General features: G+C 40.0%; 2 protein-coding genes and 1 long non-coding RNA gene across 9 annotated transcripts in view; 2 read left to right on the top strand and 1 right to left on the bottom strand.

Annotated features, from left to right (window-relative positions):
• Window positions 1–9,253, bottom strand: part of LOC135178737 (uncharacterized) — a 36,974-nt gene extending 27,721 nt beyond the window's left edge. Inside the window, exons 1-2 of the long non-coding RNA XR_010303718.1 lie at window positions 9,158–9,253; window positions 468–574 (exon numbers count right to left, since the gene is read on the bottom strand). This is a non-coding gene — a long non-coding RNA (uncharacterized LOC135178737). The remainder of the gene's footprint in view (window positions 1–467; window positions 575–9,157) is intronic.
• Window positions 9,254–9,462: 209 nt separating this feature from the next.
• Window positions 9,463–23,027, top strand: QRFPR (pyroglutamylated RFamide peptide receptor). 3 transcript variants are annotated; one of them, XM_064149906.1, is made up of 6 exons: window positions 9,463–9,942; window positions 14,907–15,065; window positions 15,571–15,632; window positions 16,240–16,475; window positions 18,034–18,131; window positions 20,135–23,027. In XM_064149906.1, exons 1-6 carry the CDS (start codon window positions 9,603–9,605, stop codon window positions 20,533–20,535), a joined length of 1,296 nt encoding a protein of 431 aa, XP_064005976.1. In that variant the 5' UTR covers window positions 9,463–9,602; the 3' UTR covers window positions 20,536–23,027. The 3 variants fall into 3 exon arrangements, with proteins under 3 accessions (XP_064005976.1, XP_064005978.1, XP_064005977.1); XM_064149908.1 differs by having other exon boundaries at window positions 18,087–18,131; window positions 20,135–20,225; XM_064149907.1 differs by lacking the exon at window positions 9,463–9,942 and adding an exon at window positions 10,025–10,320.
• Window positions 23,028–23,148: 121 nt separating this feature from the next.
• TNIP3 (TNFAIP3 interacting protein 3) overlaps window positions 23,149–27,463 on the top strand; it is an 82,422-nt gene continuing 78,107 nt past the window's right edge. For 2 of the 5 annotated variants that reach the window (XM_064149912.1, XM_064149911.1), the window contains exon 1: window positions 26,474–26,601. The gene's annotated coding sequence lies outside the window, so the exon portion shown is untranslated. Of the gene's footprint in view, window positions 26,316–26,469; window positions 26,602–27,463 lie in introns of those variants that run through there. The other 3 variants (XM_064149910.1, XM_064149909.1, XM_064149914.1) reach the window with 3 other exon arrangements.

Raw genomic sequence — 27,463 nt, 5'->3', positions numbered from 1 at the left:
GTGTCTTGCATTTGGAGTGCTTCTTTTTTTCCTTTATGAATCCTTTGTAACTTGTAAAAATATTTTTTAAAGGTGTATAAATGCTACTCTTATGTAGAAAAATTCATCCAAGAGAAATGAAGGTGTCACTTCCTGTTTAACTTACTGTTGGTATTTAATCCAACAGGAGTTATGATTGTTAAGCATTTTTGCAAGACAAGGGTAAAAATTGAGTAATTCAATTGCTTGGCTCCAGTTATGGAACACTGAGCCTTTACAGCCTGTAAAATGTCATCCATTATCATCCATTGAGTCCCCTGTATCCAGAATGGGATGCCCACTTCCCTCTCTGGAAATTACTGAATGATGAGGAGCAGAGCCTTGTTCCACTCTCTTCCAGATGAAACAATGAAAATACTATGTTTGCAGTTGCCTGTTGTCTAACAATTGCCTCAGAGATGGGCAGATTCATTTAAAGGGCTACTTACAGACAGAGATGTCCAGCATAGGGTAATTTCTCTAGGCTGAGCTCTATGAGCTGTGTTTAGTCCTGCTTCCATCAGCTCTGACCATTTAACAGGAGCAGGGTAAAGTGCTGTGGGAGAGAAAACACAAGTGTTAGTATCTTTTCCTTGTCCGTTGCTTGTGGAAGGGTTTCTGCTACAGAGGAGGACTGATGTATTACATGGAAGAAAAGGGTGGATTTTGTATGTTTAAGTCAGCACTCTCACTGGAGATGACAGAGGACAGGTCTCCAGTTTTCACCCTTGCCTCTTCTGAAACACCCAGTGCCTGGAGTTCAGTTGCTGCAGTAGCAAGAGATATAATCCAAATGTCGCATGTAATGCAGGCTGGAGAGCTACCATGACCTTTGGCTTTTTTAAATTATGCCCTTTTGATAACCCCAGGTGGTGAAACAAGAAAGAAAATTGCTCTCAATTTTTCAATTTCAGGGACTGGCACAATGAAAATAGATTCATTTGAACTTGAAATGAGGTGGCTAATACATCTTTTTAATGCAGTTGGAGTTAATTTGGAGCAGCCTACAAATTTCACAGACTATTCCTATGGGTCTAATAGACTTTCATTAGTTGCAGTTTAATCTTGGCTAGATCACAAGCTGACTTGTTTTACACTGTGAGCTGCCTGGAAGTTTTCACCCCTAGAACACCAGATCGAGACACAAGCCAAATGCTGTTTGATACCAGAGTCAGTACCAACACTACAACTGTATTTGGTAACAGTGAGGAGAACAAGAAAAGGTGATGATGAAATATCAGCCTTTTTGATGGTTCACTTAAGTGACTCTAGTCATTGACATTAAAAGTTCAGTCCTGGTAAGGTTGTCAGACCATGATTGATATTGATGCTCATATCAGTATTGAATCTTCTCTGCATAGCAATTGCTTGTATGATCAGTGGGTCATCAGCCCACACTAATTTCCTTATTAATGGGGGTTTAGAACTCATTATTTTGGGACTGAGTGTGTTTCTTAAAAATAGAGTCAGAGAGTAGATCAACAGCCTCATATGGTGCTTGGAATTCACAAAGCACTTGGGCAACTCCAGCTTCTGTGCTGCAGCTACCTGTTAAGGAAAATCAGTGTACATGCCTGACCAGTGATAAATCACTGGGAGGATGTGGAAGTTGTGTATGGGATACTGACTTAAAGCATGACTCAAGAGTTTTTATGAACTCATTCTCCATCATGCCTTTTATCAAACTGTGTTTATAACTTTTTTAAAAATAGCTTTTAATATTTATCTCATGATATCTGATACAAATGTAAATTACAAGAAAATGGACCTAGCATTCAATAAGCTGTTCAAAAGACAATTGGTGAATCAGTAAGATTTCACTTGGAAAGAAAGTAGGATTCTAGCACCTTCCTTACAGAATTTCAATGAGCTCTTTCACTTTTTAAAAGTACATTTTCCAATATAAATTGCTCTCTCAGAAAAAATTTAGGATCATTTATATAACACAATACTTGACATGCAGAACTGCAGCATTATATTTAGGAAAAAACTTTCACTGAGGTGTGTTTGATACTTGAAAAGAAGGGAGTAAAATTTTGTCAGTCATATGTCAAACAGGTTAAATATTTATTTGACAACATCAAATTAATGATTATAAACAAAATAATTTAAAATTATTGAGAGCATTACAGTATTAGAATGATCATATCTAAGTATTTTAATACTTTTCTTTTTTCACCTTGCTTTATTTGCACAACAGAAAAGAGGAGGAAAGGAAAGAGAGTAGAAGAAAACAGAATCAACCAGGTTGGAAGAGACCTCTGAGATCATCCAGTTCAATCAATCATCCAGCCCTATCCAACCAACTAGACCATGGCTCTAAGTGCCTCATCCAGTCTTTTCTTGAACACCTCCAAGGACGACAACTCCACCACCTCCCTGGGCAGCCCATTCCAATGCCAATCACTCTCTCTGGCAAGAACTTCCTCCTAACATCCAGCCTATACTTCCCCTGGCACAACTTGAGACTGTGTCCCCTTGTTCTGTTGCTGGTTGCTTGGGAGATCGACCTCCACCTGGCTACAACCTCCTTTCAGGTAGTTGTAAACAGCAATGACATCACCTCTGAGCCTCCTCTTCTCCAGGCTAAACAACCCCAGCTCCCTCAGCCTCTCCTCATAGGGTTTGTGTTCCAGGCCTCTCACCAGTTTTATCTCCCTTCTCTGGACATGTTCCAGCACCTCAACATCTCTCTTGAATTGAGGAGCCCAGCATTGGACACAGTCTTGCTTAAATTCTGAATTTAAAAAAAATCTCTTGAATTCCTCACTAAACATTTCTGGGTGACAAATGACATCAGAAGTCAAAGTGTCTAGAAAAGTAAGTTCTAGTCCATCATAGACTTTGTTAGAAAAAGACTTTGTTTGCAGTAGGATGAAAACCCAGGAAGGAGCCTGAGGGAATGTTGTCAGAGAGTTGGGTGAAAAGTAAATGGAGCTAAGTGTCACATGCATCAGGACCTATTACAAATGTGCTTTTTTTGAAGGAAGATTGTCAGAAAGCTGCTAAAAAGTAAATGGAGGTGTCTTTCACATGGATCAGGACCTATTATAAATGTGCTTTTTGATGGAAGGGATCCATTTCTCAAGGTCATTTAAGGAGCTGGGATACAGTGCAGAGAAAAGAAACTGTAAATTAGATAATGTCAAAACAGGCCTAGCAACAAAGTCTTGGTTTAGGTGAATAAGAACCTGCACTGAAGTGCTTTCCAACTTTTTCCAAAAGACATAAGAGTAGTTTCCATGTTAATTCTTTAAGGTGCATAGTTGTTACACTTGTACAGTTGCATGGGGAATCATTGGTATACCTGCAGCCTTTAGCAGTGTGTACTGAGGAGCTGTGGCAGGCATGCAGCAGATGCCTAAGCACCCTGCATTCTTGAGACATGAGCTGTGCAGCCACACCACAGTGACAGATGCTGGTGGATGGAGAGACAAATTAATGTAGTAATTCATGTTTAATTGACATATCACATGTGACTAGTAAGCTGTGTGGGTCTGTACCTGCACATGGAATTGTAGAATCACTGAATGGTTTGGGTTGGAAGGGTCATCTAGTCCAATCTAGTCCAACTGCCCTGCAGTCAGCAGGAACATCCTCCCTTACATCAAGATGCCCAAAGCCCTGCTGAGCCTAACCTTAAATATCTGCATGGATGGGGCTTGCACGACCTCTCTGTGCAACCTGTTCCAGTGTTATATTACCCTTCATGGTAAAGAACTTCCTCCTAATGTTCAATGTAAATCTACACTTCTCTAATTTCAAACCATGCCATCTTGTCCTGCCACTACAGGCCTTTGTAAGTAATCCCTCTGCAGCCTTCTTGAAGGCCCTCCACTGGTACTGGAAGGCTGATACTAGGTTTTTCTGGGGCCTTCTCTTCACCAGGTTGAGCAAGCCCAACTCCCTCATCCTGTCATTGTAGGAGAGATATTACAGCCCCTTGATCATTTTTGTGGCCATCCTCTGAACTTGCTTCCCCAGGTCCATGTCCTTGTGTTGAGGGCACCAGAGCTGGACACAGTACTTCAGATGAGGTCTTACAAGAGCAAAGTGGCAGAATCTGCTCTCTTGATCTGCTGGCCATACTTCTTGTGATGCAGCCTTCCAGGCTGCAAGCACACCCTGTTGGTTTATGTTCATGAGTATCACTGACAAGTGGGTCTGAGCTATAGCAATGAGTAGGGATCACAAAATCTACAGGTGTGTATGAACCCAACCATGGAGACATAAGGCTCCACAAGCATAAAGATTTTCAATCAGCAGTCTCACAGTATGAGACGAAACATTTTGGAGCTATCGCACATGCTAGGTTAACATCATTTATTTTCTATTCAAACACTCCAATTGTGTGCAACTCTGTTTTATATACACTTGCTTTTCTTAATGAATATTGTTTTGTGCAATCTGTCTGTCATCACAAGTGATGGAAAGTAAAGCATGCATAAACAAGATGAGATGATAGCCAGAATTAGGCATACACTGGTAAAAGCCTCATCCTTAGTTACCAACTAACTAAAATTCTAGTACAACTAATGGAGCTGTTTTGACAATTCCAATAGATACTTTATTTATGATTTAACCTACACCTGCTGAATGATGGTACTGAAGCGTTCTATTCCTTTGAAAAATTACTCTAAAATCTGCAGTGAGTAGAGATAATTAGAGGGGGGTACATCTCCAAGGTATCTAGCAAAGGATTTAAAACTCATAAAGTTTATTAGTCCTTAGTTGCTGTTTAAAAGATGGTAAAATGGATGTGGTAACAGATGCCCTTGTGGCCAAGAAGGCCAATGGGGTGTATTAGGAGGGGTGTGGTTAGTAGTTTGAGAGAGGTTCTCCTTCCCCTCTGCTCTGCCTTGTAAAATCACATATACAATATTGTGTCCAGTTCTGGGTCCCTCAGTTTAAGAAGAACCTCAGGGAACTGCTTGAAGGAGACCAGTGCAGAGCCACAAAGATGATGGAGTGGAGCATCTCCCATATGAGGAAAGGCTGAGTGAGCTGGGTCTCTTCAGTTTGGAGAATAGGAGGCTGAGGGGTCACCTCATTCGTATTTATAAAGATATGAAGGGCAAGTGCCAGGAAGACAGTCTCAGGCTTTTCTCAGTTATGTCCAATGACAGGACAGGGGCAACAGATGCAAGCTGGAGCAGAGGACGTTTTGCATGAACATAAGGAAAAACTTTTTCACTGTTAGGGTGACAGAGCACTGGAACAGGCTGCCCAGAGAGACTGTGGGGTCTTTTTCCCTGGAGGCATTCAAAACCCACCTGGACGCATTTCTGTGTGACCTATTCTAGATCCTGGCAGGAAGGTGGAGATCCCTTCCAACCAGATTCTGTGATATGAAAGGAATTCTCTCTTCCAAAGTCTTTAGCAATGTCAAAGGAGTGAAAGAAGAGGAAGAAGTAGATTCTTTCTGTTAGCAGTTTGGTCATCTATTTATGTTGCCAGGACTAGACAATGCAAGTACAGATTTGGAGGGAAAAAAAAACCCAGTTTTAAAATGTTTAGTTTAATGTTACACATAAAGCATTTTGCTTTCTCGGTGTTTAAGATATGTTCTGTTCACTTTTGACACGCCTTATGCTCAGTTAACAAAACATAAGCAAGACTATATATGCACATTCTTTGTTTTTGGCTTTTTTTTTCACTGCAGCTACGCACACAGATCTTCTTGTTTGTTATTAAAAGGGGAACAGAGTTCCATTGGATCTTCTTTTAACTTTTTCAAGTAAGAGCAAAGTTTGCCACCTGTGCACAAACTGACTGGCAGCTGCAGAAAATTCACTGTCCCTTTTGAATGAGAGGGAAGTGTTTTACTGATTAATCATCTAGGCAAAAAAAATTAGCATAAGGTGGCATGAAGAAAGGAATGTTTTTGACAGAGTGCTGTCTGATGTAACTTGGATTTCAGCACTATTCATGCTTGTCAGTCTGTAGGTTTGTGACCAAAGAATATATTATTTCTCTGAAGTCAAAATAAAATTACTGGCAAACCTAAGGCTTGATATGTGTTAAGTTGCAAGGTTGTTTCACTGAGATTTGAAATACAAAAGTAAAATATTGTGGCTATTTAAGCAGTAGGAGGTTTATTTCTTTTCAGCTGAGAATGATGAAAAATGCACTGCTTCTATATAGTCAGTTGTTTGTTAGAATATTTTTATGTTTGTTTTTTTTTCCCAAACCCTGTTTTTATTTGTAAACACAGGCAGTGTCAGCAATAATAATCAGAAGAATAGAAAAATGCCTTGTGATTTATTATTTTATATAAAGGTGTATGCAGGCCAATAATAGTATTTATTTTACAGTATGCTACACCTTCTCAAATTTATAATCAAGATTATATAACAGCATGACCCATGAGTCATTGATGTAAATATCACAACTCCATAGACTGCAGTGGAAACAGGAGTGGATTTGGTGGTAGATGATAAAAGGTACAGAAAATAAGCATTATAAACTGAATTAAAAAAAAATGCAGGAGGATCATAGAATGGTTTGAAGTGAGTTCTGCAGATCATCTAGTCCAACCCCCATGAAGCAGCAGTGAAGTTGTTCAAATCCACAAGGTAAGAAAGTCAGTCAAGACACAATAAATCAGTTTGTTTCAAAAGGATGATTTGTACTTCCTCCATGAACAGCCAAGGCAGCACTGTCTTCTTACACATGCACACATCTCTTTTGAGTTCTAGATAAAACACCTTTACACAATGGGTCATTTTACTGAAGAGATGAAGGACAGTGGATAGAGTCAGAGCAGCCCCATACTGTTCTACTTCGTGGCCTGCAGGAAGCACCCAGGAGCCAGCAAGCAGTCACGGGATATAGGGTAAGGCAGAACAGCAGCTATCTGCTCTAGAAAGTAAGTAGCACTTATCCCTATCTACCAATTATCTGTAGCCCAGGGAAGCAGAGAGGTCATTTCAATAATTTCAGCAGGTTTTAGATGAGGTCAGCTCTTGTAACTCAAGCCTTTTTTACTCCAAATATAATTTTATTCAGGTCAAGCAGCTGGATAATTCCATTACTAGTGATTTTCTCTGTCACTTGTATGATGTCCATGCTCTTATTGCCTTAGCCAAGAGGATCAATACATACTTGTAGAGAATTAAAGTTTCTGTAAATCCTGCATTTATCTTCTCCATGTAAGTAAATATTCAAGACTGATGTTATCTGCAAAACTACCTGCATCGTGCAAAAAAAAAACCAACCCAGCTAAAGCTGCAGCAGATGTAATGGCATACTTCCATAGCCTACAGCTTCAAGATCTGTTTGTATTATGTAGATTAACTGTTCAGACATTTTTCATTTTTAATGCTATTTGATTACTAGTAATGAGTAATCATAGTAATAAAATAAGGATAGATGCAAGGCAAATGTCCATGTTAACCGTAAACCCTGATTATTTGTAGTATTTAGGTGAGAGCTTATTTCCATTTGTTTGCTTGCTTTCACAATGAATAACAGAATATTGCAATCCAGGTTTGGTCCTTCTTTATTTATAATAGGAATGAAATTTCCTGAAATGCATCTGGTTTGTTAATAAAATTGCTTCTGAATGAGATTTCTGCTATTAATACAAAGTGGGGAGGTAAGAAGAGGGAAAAGGAAAGGAGGTATAGGAAAGGGTGTGTGAGCAGAGTAAACAAAGGTGGCTTTAGGCTACACCTGATGTAGTTAGTGTATAGTCTGAGGGGAGGTGCTGGAAAAACTGAACCTTAAAGAAGCTTATTTGTGCTACAACATATAAGATCAGCAAGAGCATTATAGGACTAAGAGAGTGAGCTTTTCTCACCAACACAGCAGGTCTAAGAGGTGAAAGCAAATGTTTTCCCTGTGTGCTGCAGGAAGGTTAGACTAGACAACAAAGTCCCCTCCAGTTTGGAGGACTGATTTGTGCAGATTGGGATATTTACACAACAGTGCAGACACCAGAACTTCACAAATATTTTCTTTCAAAGACAACAAAAAGTCTTCGCTCTTATTGAGAACATTCATTTTGCTGCGAGTGACTTTGTGATGAACTCTTCCCTCTCCCATTGTCCTTGGCAAGCCAGCAGCGTAATATCTAATAAATAGATAGATTTTGCTAGACTTTTCTTCATTTTGTTTTATACTTCCCTGGTGCAGATGAAGATGTGCCCAGGGCAAGGAGCACCCTTTCTGTACAAAGATCTAATTTTGCTGTATTCTCTCAGGTGACGATGTTTCTTTATGAAACATCTCTCATTGTGGAGAGGATGAGTGGTGCCAGGACAGTTTTCTGTATTGTTGTTGCCTTCTCTGGATCCTTTTCAATAATTGATAATGTGAGTGATTAAAAAAAAAAAAAAATCTTGCTGCTATTAAACATGTTCTCATGTCACAGAATCACAGAATTAACTAGATTGGAAAAGATCTTTGAGGTAGAGTCCAACCTATCACCTAACCCTTCTAATTAACTAAACCATGGCACTAAGTGCCTCATCCAGCCTCTTTTTAAACACCTCCAGGGCTGGTGACTCTACCACCTCTGAGGGCAGCCCATTCCAATGCCTATCACTCTTTCTGTGAAGAACTTCTTCCTAACATCCAGCCTAAACCTGCCTTGGCACAGTTTGAGAATGTGGTGCAAAGGGTTTTTCTGTTCTAGCAAGAAAGCCACAATGGTCAATTTAAAACAGGTTGGAAGACAAATCAATACTTATTTTCAACTTGACCTATTGGAACGTCTGTTATTATTCATGGTTAAACCTTGGTGGCAGTTTCTGAACTTCTGTTGCACCAGTTGGCCGAAATCAATGTATGCAACCTTACTGCAGCAATTTAGCCAGCTAGGACGAGTGGGATGGGATTCTGACTAGACTCTTCTGTCTGGAGTTGTTACTGGCACTGTGTGTCTGCCTGCCTGAGAAAAGAAAACTTTAGGAGCCTTGTAGTGTATGTCTGAGCTCAATGGATGGAAGTTTGGAAGACTGCTTTTCTCTCTGAGCTTTTGCTCACGATCACAAAAAGGTCAGATAAAATTCCTCTGCTGCCTCGCTCGGGCTGAGGACGCAGCAGCAGCGGCGTGACCCGCTGTGGGTACTCCGAGTCTCCCCTCACGCAGACCGTGTACCTACCACATAAAAGAGCTTTTATATTTGCTTCTCACCCAAGCGTGACGAGAGGTTGTCTCGGTAGCTGCAGCTCCCGCCGTGGGCATCCTGAGCTGCCCTTGGACGTACAGAGTCAGGGACGCTGAGGCAGCGGCGGGCAGGGCTGTGAGGGACGCCGCGCGCGCCGGCTCACGCCTGTCCCGTTCCGGAGCGGCGGGGCTGGGGCGGGCCCGCGCTGCGCGCCCATTGGCTGCCGCCACGGTGCCCGCTGGCCAGCCGACAGCGGCGAAGGGCAGTGTGGTCGCCCCACAGAGGCTGTTGTGCTGTCTTGTCGTGTGCAGGCTGCTTTCGGCTGTGGGAGTTCTTCCCTCTGCTTTTCGGTCCGGTGCTGGCTGCTTCACCCCTCTCCCCAGCAGAGCGTCGGAGGGGCGGCGGTCAGGCGATGGCGGGGCGCGGGCGGCGTCGCTGAGGTAGTGAGGAGGGAGTGGGGAGTTCGGCGCCATGCGGTCCCTGAACATCACCCCAGAGCAGTTCTCACAGCTCCTGCGGGAAAACAACGTGACACGGGAGCAGTTCATTGCCCTTTACGGGCTACAGCCGCTGGTGTACATCCCGGAGCTGCCGGCTCGCACCAAGGTGGCCTTCGTCCTCATCTGCGTGCTCATCTTCGTCTTGGCGCTCTTTGGCAACTGCCTGGTGCTCTACGTGGTGACTCGCAGCAAAGCCATGAGGACCGTCACCAACATCTTCATTTGCTCGTTGGCGCTCAGCGACCTCCTCATCGCCTTCTTCTGCGTCCCCTTCACCATGTTGCAGAACATCTCCTCCAACTGGCTCGGCGGTGGGTGCCAGGGCCGGGGCGAGCACTCCCGGGCCGTTAACGGGTTCGGCAGCCGTTGAAGGGAGGTGAGGGAGGGCGGACGATAAGGCCCCCTTCCCTCTCGATCCCTGGGAGGGATTCCGAGACGTGTAAGGTATCTGTCCGAGTGGGGAGTCCCTGAGGTGATCTCCGAGCAGCCCCTGGCGGTGGGGCCAGAGCTCCGCTGAGGAGAAGGAGCGCGGCCGCCCCTCTCTGAGGGGGCTGGTGGCGGAGCTCTTGGTGGTTGCATGAGGCTTCAGCTCTTGGGCGAGAACTTCAAACGTCTACTTCTCCTGAAGCCGCTGGTGGGGTTTCAGACATTTGAAGTATTTTATCGTTGGACTGGAACATTAACTCCAAGTGTGTAGTTCCGTAACCTCTACCTGCTCTTCGGCAGGGTTAAATAATGGGTACGCTGCTTCCTCAGGTTACGTTGAACCCAGGGCGCTTTAGTGCTTGTGTTTGTTAAAAGTTGCTGTACGCGTGTGAGAAACTGTACGTTGTGTGGTGCTGATGAGGTACTTTGTTTTTTTTCTCTCTAATGAAAGCTGTCTGCCAACTGAGATATCCTTCTCCATTCAGCTTAAGTTCCTTTGGCAGTACTCCTCTTAGCATCGTATATCCTTACCCTTTTGTGAAGAAAAGGAATATGTCCTTTGAGAAATTAGGAGAGTGAGGGAACGTGCACAGTTTTGGCGAGGTCATGCACTGTTTTCAAAACATGCTTACATCTTGGGAATTGTGTTGTAGTCCTGTTTGTTTGAAGGACCCTTGAACAAGGACTTCTGATGGCTATAAAAAAACCTACTTTTTATAAATCTATGTGCCAAAATAGTAAGGTAACAGAAAGACAAAAGCAGACTAACCCAGCAAGTGGTATTTTATCTTCTTTTTCTTGGTTTTAAAGCAGTGTTTGGCACTTTTAAGTGGAAAAATAAAAGTTACTGTTTTGTGGAAGACAGTGTTTTTGAAATACTTTTCAGAGTATTTCAAGATGAACAGAAAAGATGCCCGTAAAGTGACACAGTTATGTTTCAGTTTTCAAGGCTTCCTGTGCTCCTGTTGTTGGGAGACAGTGAAGGTTGCCTTCAGAACATGAAGATTTAATTCCAGTACATCCCACAGGCTAGAATGCAGGATGTGAATTGACAGGTCAGAGGAGATTTTAAAGGCACACAGAAGTGCCCGGTGAGAAATGGGCTTTATTTTGGCCTGAAAAGCAGGAACTTTCTGGCAGAAGTGAGGAATAACAAAACTCCAAGGACTACTGATATCAAGGACAAATGGTTTATTTTCTGACAAGCTGTCTTTATGGAAGGCAGCCACTGTTTTAAGACAGTACAGATGTTGAATAATGATGTATAAATAAGAATAATAAATTGGTAGCTATATAGGTGTACCTTCCATTTGGCTATAGTTTTCCTTCCTCAAAGAATAACAGAGCAGAAAGTTACTGATGGCATCAAGAGATCTCATGTAGAGGGGAGAGGACTGAATTTATAAACTTTATCTCAAGAGAAGAGATCTGATTATTGTTACTGATAAATGAGATCCCAGTTTGTCAGCTCGGCCACACACCTGACCGGAATCAGCTAAAAGCTGAGTGGGATGAAATCTCCACCTGAGTTAAATTACAGGCATGTGGAGCCGTATGAGGCAAGTCTGTGTTCCATTTACGTTCTGGTATTGAGGATGCTTGGCAAAAATCTAGAAGTAGTGAGCATAAAAGGTATAGCTTAGTGGGAACAAATACAGTAATTGAATACTTTAAAGCATGCTCCACTCTGTGGGGTTTACTACGCTTTTTGTCTACCCTCTTTTTTGCAATGGAGTATCTGCAGTGCAAATGGATCCACACGTCAGTTAACTTTAACTACCATAGTATTGGGAGGATGTAAGTAAAATACTTGATAGGTATTGCCCTTCAGTGTTGAATGTGTGTGTAAACTAAAATTCAGGAGAGCAAATGAGGTGTAAACGGATGATGCCCCAAGAGTATCTGGTTTCTGAGACTTACACTGTGAAGCTTGAGTAGTTATATTGCAAACCAGAGCCTGGCAGCCTGGGAGGAGACTTCCTTGCTAGCTATACTGGTTTAATTTTCCTTTTGTAGTCCAAAAAACTCTACTTTAAACATCTCTGAGCTGTGCAAGCTCCAGCTTTGCTAAGAAGAGGGTGAATTGACTATGTAATATATTCCTGCTGGAGAAAAGTCGTCCATCCCAATATACTTGATGCCAGAAATATCTGAGTTTCTGAGCATTTAGTTACTTTATATCTGATTTATTTTCACTTGCTTCACTAAAACAGACATCTGTACTAAATGTAAAGTGAGATGTGTATGTTTTGTATTTGTCTTTGATTTTGAACTGGTTCTTTATTTCTGTGCTTGTTCTTTCTCTTCTTTTCCTCTTTAGAAACCCACAGCAGAGTGGGAGATGTGATGGGAACAACCGCAGACTGCTTAGTTAGCTGAGTAGCAGTGTTATCTTTGCAGAACTGCCTGGAGTGACTGGAGAACTGCATTTAATGTATAATATAATAGTCCGGGCAAAAGATAAGGGCAAACCATGAGGCAGACCTAGTGTTATGATAGGTCGTGTGTCGTATGTTTATGTCTTCTCAAGACAGGTGTCAGAGGGTGTCTTTTCCTGTCACTTAGGGAGTAGTGAGTGATTAGAGGACTACTGAACACCTAGCAGCTTTTTAGATGCCCGTGCATATCATGTCTGGCCTCTAGCTGCCATTTGGGAGAGGAGGATGTCTTCTGTACGTTGCTGTCATCTCAGGTACTCCTTGACATGGCACTTCTCTCTTCATTAAAGGCTTGGTTGAAAACTAAGCAGCATCTTCTACCCAGCTGGGTATTCAGAATCCATTCTGTAACTTACCAAACATCCTGTGTTACTTTAGCTAAAATTTTCCAGAAAAAGAGTGCTTAAATATTCCTTTCCGAGGGACTAACAGATTCTTAGATGGGGAGTTCACTGGGCCTTTTGCGTCTGGTATTCTTGCATACTTTTAAGTTCTGCAGTGAGATGTCAGAAACTTCTTCGCTCTGGCTTGCTTCTGGACTGTTCTTTGTTGCTGAAGAGCTTACAAATACTCTCAAGGTGCTGATATGCTGTTAGGGTTAATATTAGACAGCAGAGCTGGACACAAGAGTTACAGTTATTTGAATCTCCCATTTTCAAGCTTTATTCTGACTTTCCCATTTAAGTTGTCTAGACTTTCTGTAAATCAAGTTAGGAACATACCAACATTCTTTATTTTCCTCTTGCAATGTGAGAGGTTGTACCTTGGGATTAATCTTTCTGTTAAGAGCACTGTGATTTTGTAGTTCTGTCTGTATTGGTGAAATCATGATTTTATTCTCATTTTCCATGCCCTGCTGTTGTATATTTTGGGATATTTTCTTAAGTGTAGAGGCAGGAGTAAAATTGACTGTGATGATGATTTGAGAAAAAACCCTGCCTCAGTGGAGGAAATTAGAGGCTTAGGCAGCAAAACACTTGACAAAATGTACTCACAGATTCATTTAAAGGACTTTCTTATTGTAGATTGTGCATATCATTAGTGTAAATATTAATGAGTGATGAGAAATGCTTGCTGTTGCATTAATCAAACAAAGAAATAAAAAAGATTTAGGGTGTGGATAGATTGGTTAGTGTTTCATGTGAGATGGTTATGATGTTGTTTTTCTTGGTAGACATATCTGTCTTTCTCTACTTTGCATCCAGAGAGTGTTTGCTGTTTCCTGTTTTCCTCTCTGCTAGTGAGTCTGTCTTGAGAAGAGATCTGGATCTTTAATTTGTATTCCTGCCAGAAAAAAAGGAAACGCAAAAACCCAGTTGTGCTACTTGTTTTTTGTACCATAATTAAAGACAGTTTAGTGCAGCAGTTTTGTGTTGTGGTAGCAGTGCTTTGCTGCATGGCTGTCTTTCATCTTTGCTTGTTCTATTTGGTTTTACTTGCCAATTGCTACATTTTGATCTAAGTTTGACTGAAAGCTGTGGTGCCTTGTTTCAGTCGTTTTGTAAACCCACAGGCTGAGAAGCTTCATGTGAGTCATGGAGGGAATTGGAAAGGAAGGTAGACAGTGGAGAATACATATTCTTAGTCAACTAGCCCAAAATGTGTTGTCCACACTTTACAACTGCAGGATAGAGGAAATTTCATGGACTCCCATCTTGCATGTAAAAAAGATATAGGCTATTTTAGGTGCGTGGGCTCGTGCTACTGTGATGTTTTCTCGCAGTTGACTGTAAACAAACTACAACAGGTCTGTGCTATACATAAATACAATGAGAACCCATATAAGTGTGAAAATGCAGGCAGGAAATAGTATGAATTTGAATACTCATTAACATGATGTGCTAATCAGATACGAGGTCAACTTGGAGAATGGAAAGATGATGAAGAGATTGAATTTTTCCTCTTCTGTTGTACCTCATATATATATTGCTTGGTGGAATGACCCTTGCCAGATTAAGCATCAAAGTATATGAGTAGTATTTAAATGAGTAGAAGGAATGTCTTATAATAACAGGAAAGGTAAACCTTTAAAGAGGTAACAGTAAGCCTGGAAAGTAATATCCGAAGATAAAAACATAACAAATATCCCTGCACCTTGGCATATTTGAAAACAGATGATGAAAGTCTTAGTCAAAAGTGGAAGAGGAATAGGCATCAGACTGAGAGAGCACATGATTATGTCCTTAGAGGTCTAGGTTTTGCAGTTGTGTGTACAAAGGAAGAACAACTTTTGAAAGCTGGATTTGATGAATAGTTGAAATAGGTGACTTAGCATTTGGTTGTTAAAATAATCAAAGAGTATTAGTCTGTTCTTTTTGCACAAAGATGCTTCAGTAATGAAGTCTGATATGAGTGGCTTTTTCATCAACTGCAGCAGTTGCATTTTTACTTTGTTTTTTTTTTTTTTTCAGGTGCCTTTGCTTGCAAGATGGTACCATTTGTTCAATCCACTGCTATTGTAACTGAGATTCTTACAATGACCTGCATTGCTGTGGAAAGACACCAGGGAATTGTGCATCCCCTAAAAATGAAGTGGCAGTACACTAATAAAAGAGCTTTCACAATGCTTGGTAAGATTTTAGGCATCTCCAGTAATGGTGTGTATAGAGAAATAATCTGCAGTGTAGACATTGCATGACAGAACAGAATGCTCTGATACAACCAGTGATTCAGAGGTGGAGTTGACATTTATACAATAACTCAAGGACAGTGGCTGTATGTATGACGTTTCCTAGCCAAAACCCTGACAATAAACTTGGAATTTCAAGTCATCGATGTGACAGCTGTGGGTAATATTTGTGTTGTAACACAAAGAAAACATATATAATGCTATTCATACAAGTGAAGTTGAGTACTGATAAATGAAGGTAGTTTGAGAGGAAAAAAAAACTGATGACAAAAGAGAATGGTATCAATGTGATTGTTGACTGATGGATGCCTCATGCAGAAAATATGTTTCTTTTTAAAATTGTCTGCTTTGCTTCCTGACCTTTTAAAGATGAAGCTGTTAAACTATTCATACCAAAACTTACAGTGCTTCTTGTACCAAGTATTAAAAGCTGTATTTGTTTACAGGCATAGTCTGGTTGCTGGCACTTATTGTTGGGTCACCTATGTGGCATGTGCAACGACTTGAGGTATGTTAGGTGAAATGGGAATTTACCTTTTAAATTCATTCCTTGCTGGATTTCTTCCTACTTTTAGCAATGAAATTGAATGAACTCCTAAGAAACAAGAGTGGGATAAGAGGAGCATAGCTTTTGTTTTGTATGTCAGCACGAGAAGGGCTAAGGATTAGGATTTGCATGCATTGGAAGGAGGACTACCAGCAGGGACCAGTCACATCTACCCTCCCCAGTTATGTCAAAGCAGTAATTACATCTATAACTTCTATTGTGGCTTTCCTTTGATTTACAGATGCACTGGCACACAGCAGAATACGGCTTAGATTACTGTTTCAGGATTGCATAATGTTCTCCAAGATTTGGAAGAACTGTGCTTAGGTTAACATGTCAGTATTTTCCCATTATAGTTTAATTACTGTAAGGTTTTGGGGGAATTAAAAAAAAGGCTTGTCAATTTGAATCGACCCAACACTTGGTGTGGAAAAGTGTTTGGAAAATATCTGTCACTTTGAAAAGTCTCTCTGTTGGATTTTGATTGTTTTGTTAAGAGCAAGGATTATTTTGATGTGCTTGATTTTTGCTTGGGGTAAACTCTTATCTCCTTTTACACTTGTTACAGGTTAAATATGACTTTCTGTATGAAAAAGTGTATGTGTGTTGCTTGGAAGAATGGGCCAGTCCAATTTATCAGAAGATATATACAACCTTTATTCTTGTAATACTCTTCCTTCTTCCACTGATGTTGATGCTTTTTTTGTACACCAAAATTGGCTATGAACTCTGGATTAAGAAACGAGTGGGAGATGCTTCAGTTCTTCAAACCATTCATGGGAGTGAGATGTCTAAAATATCAAGGTTTGTAAACTAAAACACAATTGGAATTTTGTCTTCTGGAAAGTTTTGGATTTTTTTTCAACCCTGACAGTTCTAGAAAACCAGTGGAAAAAAAAAATCTGTCTTTCCTTATCTGTTGGGAAGTCTACAAACATAGACCAAGTTTTAAAAGCTGGCTAGTTATTTAATGCTTAGATTCCCAATTTAGGGCAACTTAAGCAGGTTGTTTTCTTTAAAGTACAGCCACACCTTTGAAGTTAAGCCTTTTCGATAAATCTCTCATTATACATTGTGAAATGGTTGATTTTAAAAGATGTATACCAGGAATTAGATGTCTTGGGGAAAAGCTGCTGCATTATTTTTCATGTTCTATGGAAAATTCTTTATATAATTCTGAAACTGTGAACACTGCCTTATGATCCTATTATAAATCAAACTGGCATCTAGGAAAAAAAATCAGAATTCCTTTAAAACCTTCTTTGGTATAGTTTAGCTTATCTAAGTTCCAGAGTGTTTTGAGTATTCTCAGATGTGTTCATGTGAGACTGTGCAGATGGTAATGTTGTATCTGTGAAGTTAAGCAAATCAATAATCATCATCTCTGCTATTTAGCACTAAAAATGGGCTCCCCTTAATATTGCATCATGATTTTTTCCTTTCATTTGACCAATTGATCATTGCTTGATAAGCCTGAAGCAGCTCTACTCAGTGAAGAGTAGAGAGGAGAGCCATCTCCTTAAGTATTGACTTCATGGAGAATTCTGACAGGCAACTTGAAGAGAAGTGATTTCTTAGATATTTGTCTAACAAAGTGCCAAGGAAAGTGGACTCTTCTACATCAAAACTGAAAGAGAGTGCAGTCTTACAGGAGTTAACATGGCATGAAGTCTTCATACTACTGCTTGGTTTATTTTCACATGGTGGGGAGAAGACCCAGTGACTGCTTCTTCTTCAGCTCAAGTGCAAAATCTGTCTTGGGATCTTTACATGTAATTGAATGAATTGTATATAAATTTGAATTATATATTAATTAGAGCTCTAATTTGCATTATATGTCAGTTTGGGGATGGTGATAAATTTATGTATCCCTTGACTTTGTGAGATATTACAGTGGAGGTAGGGAGCATGTTTCTTGGTCTTGCTCTGCCTCACCTACTAGGAAAGGTTAAATGTTGCAAGTATAGTTTAACTTACGCTCTACCAATTTCTCTGTGTAGTCAGGTGCATGGTAAGAGCTTCTAGATATAGGAAAAGACTTTTGGGCATGTGGGTTTTCCCTTTAATTTCTTAGTATTGGAACTGCATCTGCATCAATAGAGTGAAAATGCCTTGCAAGATAGGATAATCATTGCTGCAGCTGTAAAGTGCATTGCTTTCCCAAGAGAGTGAAACGAAAAGTGTTAATTGATGTACTAGATTTATGATACTGCCTTTTTTGTTTCAAAGGGGGTTGTGTACTTCCATTCTTATTTGCATCTGCAACCATCAGAACATATTTACTGATCCATCTTGAAGAGACACATCTAATTACCAGTCAATTCATAGTGATTCAGCATGGACTGTCTTGGTGCAATTTCAGGAAGAAGAAGCGAGCAATTGTTATGATGGTGACAGTGGTGTTTCTCTTTGCAGTCTGTTGGGCCCCTTTCCATGTGATTCACATGATGATAGAATACAGTAAGTATCTGGAATGTGTCATGCAATAAAGCCTTTTTTATCTTTTTTTCTTGATAATGGCGCTGCAGGGTGTAAAGATGTAGTGCTGCTGCAATACTCAGTGGTAGCAAAATTTCTTCTGACAAGGGTTAATGTGCTTATACATTCTGCATCACTGTCTTGTGACATATCCATCACCACATGAATTACTCCAAAGTCTGCAAGTGATAGAGCTTCAGTACTTGTGTAAAATGAGTACACTTAGAAAACCTATTATCAGGAAAGGACTTTTAATGTAGTGTTTGGGAGTTAGCTTATGTATGAAAATAATCTGTGTCTCAACAACAGCTCTTCTTCTCTGCTGTATGAATAATAATAGTGAAAATCTTTCAACCTTGCTGTAAACTCTCCTGAAGTTTGTTGCAGAGTAGGTGAGAGAGAACTCAAACTCTCTACTGGCTCTTTTAGAATGCCAGTTCTTTAGAAAGAAGTTTGTCCTTGCTTCTCTGAATTTGTATGGTATAATTCAGTCCTGAAAAATAGGTCTGTTAGGTCTTGCAAGACTCAAAAAAAAAAAAAAAAAAGCAAGACTTTACTATTGTAATGATGAGCTCTGTGGAATCTTTCTATGCCTGTCATGATGGTCTGATTTGCTGAAAGGTCAAAAGTAGCTGGCTTGAAGGTAAAAGTTTCTTTCCAAGTATAAAACCTCTTGAACAAGAAACTTTGCAATTAAAATTTAATTTTTAATGTGTGAAGACATCTACTTAAGATGTTGTACTGCTATGAATTAAACTGTTATGAAATATTTATCCCTTCTGTTGCCCTGGTTTTAATGATCTAGGAATATTGCAAATAAAAATAGTGGACATCATAGTGTTAATACCCAACAAATCTAGCTGAACTTCTGTGGTCTTGACTGGATACTAGCTTGGAAATTACCTCAATGCTTGTTATCTTTGCTTTTTTCTACTTGCCTTGTTCTCTGAGACGTTGTACTGTTCATCCCATCTCCAGCATGGGTACTGGGATAGCACATGGTACTGTGTAGCAAGCTATATATGTGCAGGGACAAGAGGAAGTTTTCAGTAGTTACTGTACTATTCTTGCTGAAAGCAGAAATTGTTACTTTGTCATCTGTCACCAAAAAAGTTTTAGCAGATAAATCAGAATCCTGCAGTCAGTCAACTGAACTGAATGATGTTTATTCCTGGGCAGAATCAGAAGTGCAGAAGCTTTAACAATTGAAATTGTCTGAACTTCTCATGTTAAGGTTGCCCATAAAACTCCATGAGCTCTCTTTTCATTACAAGACCTTTATTTTACTTGCCCTACCTTGGTAGTATATATCCCGAATTTGGTCAAAGAGTATTTGAATTGAAGGAATTCAGATCCCTCTGGGATCTCAGTGACGAAGAAGTGAGAGACGTGACCAAGAAGATGCATTTTTACATCTTCTTCTAGAGCTGATCTGTAGCAGGACAGAGTAAAAAGCCACATATGGTCAGTGTCAAGACTGGTATTAAAGTACTTAAACATTTCATATGAAACTCAGTGCCAAAACACTAGTTTAATGAACAAGGCCTATCCTTAGCAGACTGGAAGCTTCCATTGCTTGGCCACTGGGCAAGTTTTTTGTCTCATAAACTGCCTCTTTCAAATTACTTCCTTAGCAGACTGGAAGCTTCCATTGCTTGGCCACTGGGCAAGTTTTTTGTCTCATAAACTGCCTCTTTCAAATTACTTCCTTAGCAGACTGGAAGCTTCCATTGCTTGGCCACTGGGCAAGTTTTTTGTCTCATAAACTGCCTCTTTCAAATTACTTCCTCCTTATTTATGTGCACTCAAAGCAGAGCTGTGGCATTGATCTTGATCTTTCCTTGCTGATGAAACGCTGTTGCTAATATTAAGAACTTCCAGCAAGGTCTTCTGTTGATTGTAAACAAAAGCTTCTAGGGCCAGACATGACATAAATAGGCTAAGCAGTAAGCATTTGTGCTTCACATTTCTTTTTTCTTTCCCAGGTAACTTCGAAAAGCAGTATGATGATGTGACAGTCAAAATGATCTTTGCAATTGTCCAGATTATAGGATTCTTCAATTCGATTTGCAACCCTATTGTGTATGCCTTCATGAATGAAAACTTCAAGAAAAATTTTTTGTCTGCCATCTGCTTCTGCATTGTCAAAGAAAACTCATCACCGGCCAGGCAGCTGGGGAACTCGGGGATTACTCTGAGGCGACAAAAGGCTGATTCTCAAAGAGATCCTGTTGACTCGGATGAAGGCAGGAGAGAGGTGTTCAGTGATGGCAACATTGAAGTGAAGTTCTGTGATCAGCCAGCTTCCAAAAGGCATTTGAAAAGGCACCTTGCTCTATTCAGCTCTGAGCTTACCATGCCTTCTGCGTTAGGAAATGGACAGTAGTATCACAAAGGGTTTGAGAATGGAAAAAGCATTCTCTTTAGGTAACTTTCAGTAAGCCATTTAAAATAGTTTTCTACTTTGCTTGCTGGAATGAGAGGAAGAATATTTCATGGATTATTATAATAATGAGGTAGTGGTTGGAAAAAATGCAGTATATTTTATAAGGATGAGAAGGAAAACTTCAGAGAACACTGTTACTGTATGATTTCCAGGATAAGAGCCGAATGCTTACATCCTAAGCTAATTTAGGGCTTGTTTGTGCTTGGAAGAGAGCAAACATGTCTTTCTGGACCACTTTGAAATCCAAAATGTGTCCAGCATTGTAAAGTTTACTTTCTGCAGCTTAGAGGTCAGAGAAGCTTCAGATCTGAGTTCAGAAAAAATGCAGACTGAGATGCAGTTCTATTTTGGAAAAAAAAGTGTATGAAATAGCCAGAATTTGATTCTGAAGAAGATCTAAACATTGCATGCATGATCAGGTTTTGTTAGCAGAAACCATATTAGAAATTAACAGTGCATGCATAATTTACTGTTTTTACAAGTTAATTTTTGGGTGTAAATTTAAATGCCAGTGTGCTGCCCTGTAAACTGCATTGCTCTACTGAAAAATGTGGAAGTGGACAAAGTGCTGTACAAGTGTGCAGATGCCGGAGATGTGGTCTATAGAGTAAACACTGAGTTTAACTTGCAGGTGTGCTTGGATAAGTGACTTTCAAGTTGAATGAAAGTGTGTTGTCATATTCTAGTGGGATATAAGGGCCAAATCCAGAGCCTGCTGGGACGCTACAGAAGACTGTCAGCTGAATATCATCATCTTTTGACCAGACACTTCTCTGAAGACGTGCAGTTTTTTCTGTCTCTCCATCATCTTCAAAGTGGATTAATTACTTTCCAAGAACAGGGCCAGTGTTCCATTGTTTTTAGCCTTCACAGCAAATTCAAAGTTGAAATCCATATACATTCTAAATGGTTTTGCTCTAGGTGGATCAGATTGAAAAATTGTAAAAGGATGCTTACAAGTGTTAGACTGGGGAAAAAGTGTGATCTAGAATGTTAGACTATGATCTGATCCCATAAATGAGGTTTTGAAATACATAATTTGCAGCTCCAGCTGAGGTTAGGTTGATCCTTTAATTATCTCTGAGATGTCGTTGCTCTCTTCTGTCATCTCTTGCCTCACCTAAGGGACTTTAATACTCCCAAGGCAATGCATTTTAGGATTGTTTTACGTTGCTACTTCACACTTCATTGTAATTGCAAGCTTAGTCTAAATTATCCTTGTATTAATTGGAAGTAATCTGTTCCTTCTGTAATGTCTACTCCCATGACAGTGGAAGATACCTGAGTTGTCCTGACAGGAATTAAGAGCACTCCTATTAAAATAAGAATATGTATTAGATGAATTAACAGTTTTGGAGAGCTATGCCTAGGTGAAACGGCATGAGTGAGGACAAAATCTGGTTTAGAACTCAGCTGACAGCTGAGTCCTGGCAGTCCAGCTACAACAGAAGGGTTTTATCATTACCCTCTCCACAGGGAGCCAGGAAAGCTGAAATGCCAGTTGAGATAAGGACAATTTACTATTCTGTTGCAGGAATATCAGTTTAGGCAAAGAGAAAACAAAACAGGAGAAAAGGCACCAGTGGACACAGGAGACAATGCTGGGAAAACCACCACCACCACTGTGTGCAAACCAAAACCACAACAAAAGGGACAAACTCCAGGCTGGAAACTGGGGAAGAGATGCAAAAACCTAGAACAAGAAACTTCACAAGCCATAGCATGTGTTACAAGTCTTATAAACCCCAGTGAAGCACTTTCCTGCCATACAGTGAGCCATGATGTGAGTGTGGTATAGAATATATGATCCAGCTTGTTCTGTTGCTCTGTGCCATAGGGCGGGTAGTCCTGTCCCTCATCCCTCCTAGTGTGGCCAGTCAGCTTAAACCAATGCATCCATCTAAATCATGAGCTCTACTAAATCCATCTGATGTCCTCTGAAACTAATTCTCGCAAAACCAAAAGAATTCTGCCAGGAGGCAGTCTCACTTAATACTTTTTATTCTGGAAGAATGGGAATTCTGTTGCAGATGCACTGTTACAGATGGCTATTGAGAGGTTTCAGTCTCTTGTACTCACTATTTTCCTTGTTCGTGCTCTCCTTTTTCTGTTGAGCCAGACAACATGTCTGACACTTTCCTGGCCCATGCATTTCCAGAGTCTGGCCAGCTGAATGTGTCCTGTCTTTATCAGCAAGTCAGGTCCTGGCATCATCTCATCCCAGCTTTAAAGCTTACCCCCTTACAGCTGATATTAAATTAAATTTCTCTTTAATTTGATCAAAGTTAAAGAAGTGATTCATAACTAAGATAGTAGAAAGAAAGTTTTTGGAGGCTGCATTTTTCCTCAAGTCACATTAACAGTTTTAATAGATATTTTCAGTTTAGGGAAATAAGCATGGCTATCTTTTCTGCTCTCTGGTAAAATAATTAGCCAGAAATTTTTCCAGTCAGATTTCCCACAAAATTCTGTTAATAGAAGATGGGAATAAGCAGGTAAGCTGAGAGAAGAGCAGGGCTGCTCTTTGCTCAGCAGTGCTAGTGTCCATAGTGTCCATCGGTTTGAAGTAATTACAGCCACATGATCAGGAACACATGATGTGAGCCCCTGAAAGTGACAAGCTACAAGCCTGAACTGACACTTGACCTGACTGAATAGAACCATTTATTTTCTTAGTTAAATCAGAGGTGAAGCTCTGATGGATTGAAAATAAAACATGGGCAAAATCTTGGTCAATAAAAGCTTTTCTGTTCCCTTCAGCTAGGACTTCTCACAAGATTACCTGGCTCTGAGAAAACTATTGTGTTGAAAATGCACAAATAATATAGCTACTATTAAAGGGAGTAAGAGGATTGCCTTCACTGCTTTGGTTTATATTTAGTCTAACTATAGCTATATATACCTGTGATGAAACATTTACCATTTCTCACCTACCAAGAGACTGAAAGATTTTTCTGTAGCCCTTTAAAGTCACATCTCAGAATTACAGTAACAGCTGGCACCTGTAACAAGACTGTAATTCAATCACTGAAAATGCACGTATAAGCTTATATGAACCTTTAAACAAAGAAGACTCAAAAAAAAAAAACTAATAGCAGAAACTTCCAGTGCAAAGCAACAGCAAGGGCAAAAAGGAATTTTAATGGAAAAAATAAAATACCACAATTGTTGACATGAGACAACAGAAGGAACAGATAAGACAAAACCATAAAATACTCGAAAGATTTTCTTATTTATTAAAATCTCTCATTGGAATTAGCAGTGCAAATAAGTGAAAACCCTCTGTCCCTCATCCCTCCTGGTGGGGCCAGTCAGCTATAACCAATACAATGGGGTAGGAGGGTCATTGTGGCAAGCTACATATTGATATGCTTAGGGATGGTCTGAGTGTTACAAAAGTTGAGAAAGTTTAGAAACTGTGTAGGGAGCAGTTTTGGAATCAGGATAGCATCTAAATGCACATGGCAAGAGACTGCAAAGAGTGAAAGCTGCACTTTTGGTGCTTCTCTGAGTGGAAGTGGTGGAATGGAGCCAGCGCTCTTCAAGAGTGAGAAGAAAAAGCTTTGAGAACACAGTCCAGCTGAGTCAAACGTGCTGAGAACAGGAGGAGGCTTCCCTGAAAGGGCAAAAAGACAAGGATTAGAATAATTTCTCTCTGTATGCTAGCAGAATGCATCTCCTGTTTGTTTTAAGGTTTTCAAAACAGATGCTCCTTTATGTTATTGACAAATTCTGATTAACAGCAGGATACTAAAGCTTATGTCTTTCTCAGAAACATGGGTTTAATGCGGAAACACAACAAGGAGTTAGATTGTCTATGTTTCTTCAAACACAGTCACATAATTTCTTCTGTCTGCACTGAAAGAGATGCTTTGACACCTCAAAACAGGCTTCCAGGCATCTTGATGGAAATGCAAGCCATTATCAGCTTCCTCTGTTCAAACTCTAGTGAAGGTGATTCACTATGAAGTTATAAAAACCTCTGGTGATTTGAGATGAGAAAGAATCCTATAATGCTATTTACTTAAGAATTTATTTCAAGTGGCTCTCATTCCTCAAAAGTGAAAATGTGAAGTCCTGCTGAAATATTAAGCAGATTGCTTCTGTAATAGATTGTGATTTCATTTACAGTCTCTCCTCTTATTGGGATGTGATACTGTCTTTACTATCTTCTGATTACTGCTGCTTGTGTGAGTATTGTTTCCCATTCTGCGGTTTCTGGATTTTGCTTTGTGTTGCCAGAAGTGGCAATTTTTGTTTTACTGATTGTCTGTAAGCAGCTGCAGTGATTAGAGCTGCCTTATCCAGATTTCATTCTATAGAAGCATTAATGTCTGGTTTTAAAAATCATGCTTAAGTAGTTATTGTGGTTGTATTTAAAAAAAAAACCTAAACCAGAAATTCACTGGAGTAAATTGGTGTTTAAGGCATTCTTTGGTCTGGTGTAAGTGAAGCATGGTGCATTACCTCGGATTGAGCAGAACTAATGGTGAAATAGGTGCTTGCTTTGAGTTCAGCAGCTGATTTGTAACTCTGTAATAGGAATATCTGGAGGAATAAATGTAGTATAGTAGCCTGGTCTCCTCCAGTGTCACCATCTGGTTTATGATTAGAGTTTAACTTCCCTAAACTTTTCAACCACATCAGTACAGGCAAACGTGGTCAACCAATTTCTGATACAATCTTATATGGTGCCTGTCAGAGGTTTGCTTGGAATACATCTAAGGGGTGTAGCTCACTGGAATTCAGTTGCTGTTTGTGGAGTATGGTCAGTTTAGCAGGCTTCTATCTTAAAGCAACAAAATGCTTACATTGCAAGACTTTTTGAAATCAGCACTCTGTTCTTAAAGAAAAAATTGTTGCAGCCTCTTAGTAGCTTCCTAGTTTTTGTTTGCTCTTTCCCGTGGCAGCACTGATTTATTTATTTTTTCTCTAATCACACCAAGGCTTCTTCTCTTTCATCAGGTAAGTTTACTATTCTCTTGCTCATGGCCTTTCTCTTCTCTGTCTCTGATCTTTTTCAAACATGCATGATTAAATTGTATGCTGTGTTCCAGCTGAGGCTTTAACAGTGCCTCATGGAATAAACATTAACTTTCTCTGAGAGGTCTATGCTTGTTTGCCAGAATGAAGATCCCATTGGATGGTCAGTTTTTTCCTTGTACATTTGCATTGTGTGAGTGAAAATGTGTGCTTTCATGCTTCTATAAACTGGTAATTGTTTTCAGATTTGGGAGGATTTTTTAAAAACCACCCAGCTTTAATCACACTCAGTTCAGTATTTAGATCTTTCCTCTCTGCCCTTAATTTAATAATTTAAAATTTAAGTCAAGATATCCGTATTTCTCTTGCTATGCCTTGGAAATATGTGAGGAGGGTTTCAGTGCAGTTGTAGCTGATTTGTAAATCCATTTCATGTTTTCCAGCTGAAGCAGGTGTCTGTGCTACTTGCATTTATGCCATCTTGATAAATATTTGGTATGTGTGCATAAAACTGCTGCAGACATAGTTTTGCAGCAGCATTCTGGGTGCACTGTTTGAATTTGACTTTCTGCTTCAACAGTTTGTTCAAGCAAAAAAATTCTACAAGATTGAACTTTATTTTCCAGCACTGAAGTAAAAATTATTGACTAACTAAATAATGTGGAAGTGCATGGATTTAGGCATCCATCCAGAAGGGGAAGATAATTTGCATGGCTTTTTTGGTGGTCTTTTTGCAGGTAATACAGAAGTCTGTTTCCTGGAGAAGTTACAGCAATAATTTGTGAATAGTACTTGTTCTTCACAAATGTTGAATATTTGCAATTATTGTAGGAAAAGTAGATTATTTCTAAAAAGGTCAATAGGTGTTTTAATATATAAAAAATAACATATTTTTGCTTCTTTATTACCTTTTTTAGGCTGTACTTATTTGGGACTTCCTGAGGGGCTCCCTGAAGCTGTGAGTCTAGCAAAATTGGTCTTGATCATGCTGCAGTGAAGCTCTTTATTTTATGAATGTCAAAGGTACTTTTTTACTTTGCTCACACCCCCAAGAACTTACTGATAGAAATCCTCACTGTGGTGACTGTCGTAAATCAGAAGTGTTTGCTTCAGAGATGACGTTTGAGAGAGTGAGAAAGGGGCCTTGAAGATTCTTATATTCCTACAAAAAGACAATTTGAAAACTTATGCCTCTGTTTACCCAGACAACTAAGTCACTGTGGCAAAGTCAGGAGCAATACCCCTGCTAAGTTCAGAGCAAGAAGTACAGCTTAGCAGTAACACAAACTCCAATATAAATCAAACATGGATGACTGCTATTTGTGGCACAATCTGAAGTAAAGCATTCAGCAGAGCTGGGATCAAAGGCTAGTAGTATGAATAGCAGGGAGGTTATTGGTCAGGTTGGAACTTGAGTGCTTTCTGCTATGGAGCAGGTTTGACTTCAGGCTGAGTGGAGGAGTGGGTGTGACTGTCGTTAAGTGTATTAATGAATACATAATGAATTGGAATCTAGATGGAGGCAGTGTTTTTTTGCATGGAAGTGAGTACCCATAGTGGAAAGTCTGAGCAGGTGACATAGAACTGGATAATAAATTTTTAAAAATCCCCAAACCAACAACATACACAAAACAAGAACAAACTAAACTGCTAACAGGGATCTGCTGGAGAGGGTCCAGCGGAGGGCTACAAGGATGATTAGGGGACAGGAGGGCATGGCTTATGAGGAGAGGCTGAGGGACCTGGGGCTTTTTAGTCTGGAGAAGACTTAGAGGGGATTTGATAAATGTTTATAAGTATCTGAAGGCTGGCCAGGAGGGGGGGAGAGGCTTTTTTCACTTGCTCCCTGTGATAGGACAAGGAACACTGGGTGTAAGTTGCAGCA

The sequence above is a fragment of the Pogoniulus pusillus genome, chromosome 10 (assembly GCF_015220805.1).
Source record: "Pogoniulus pusillus isolate bPogPus1 chromosome 10, bPogPus1.pri, whole genome shotgun sequence".
NCBI classification, from domain to species: domain Eukaryota; kingdom Metazoa; phylum Chordata; class Aves; order Piciformes; family Lybiidae; genus Pogoniulus; species Pogoniulus pusillus.
The sequence above is the reverse complement of the archived record's forward strand: the minus strand, read 5'-3'. Positions and strand labels throughout refer to the sequence as shown.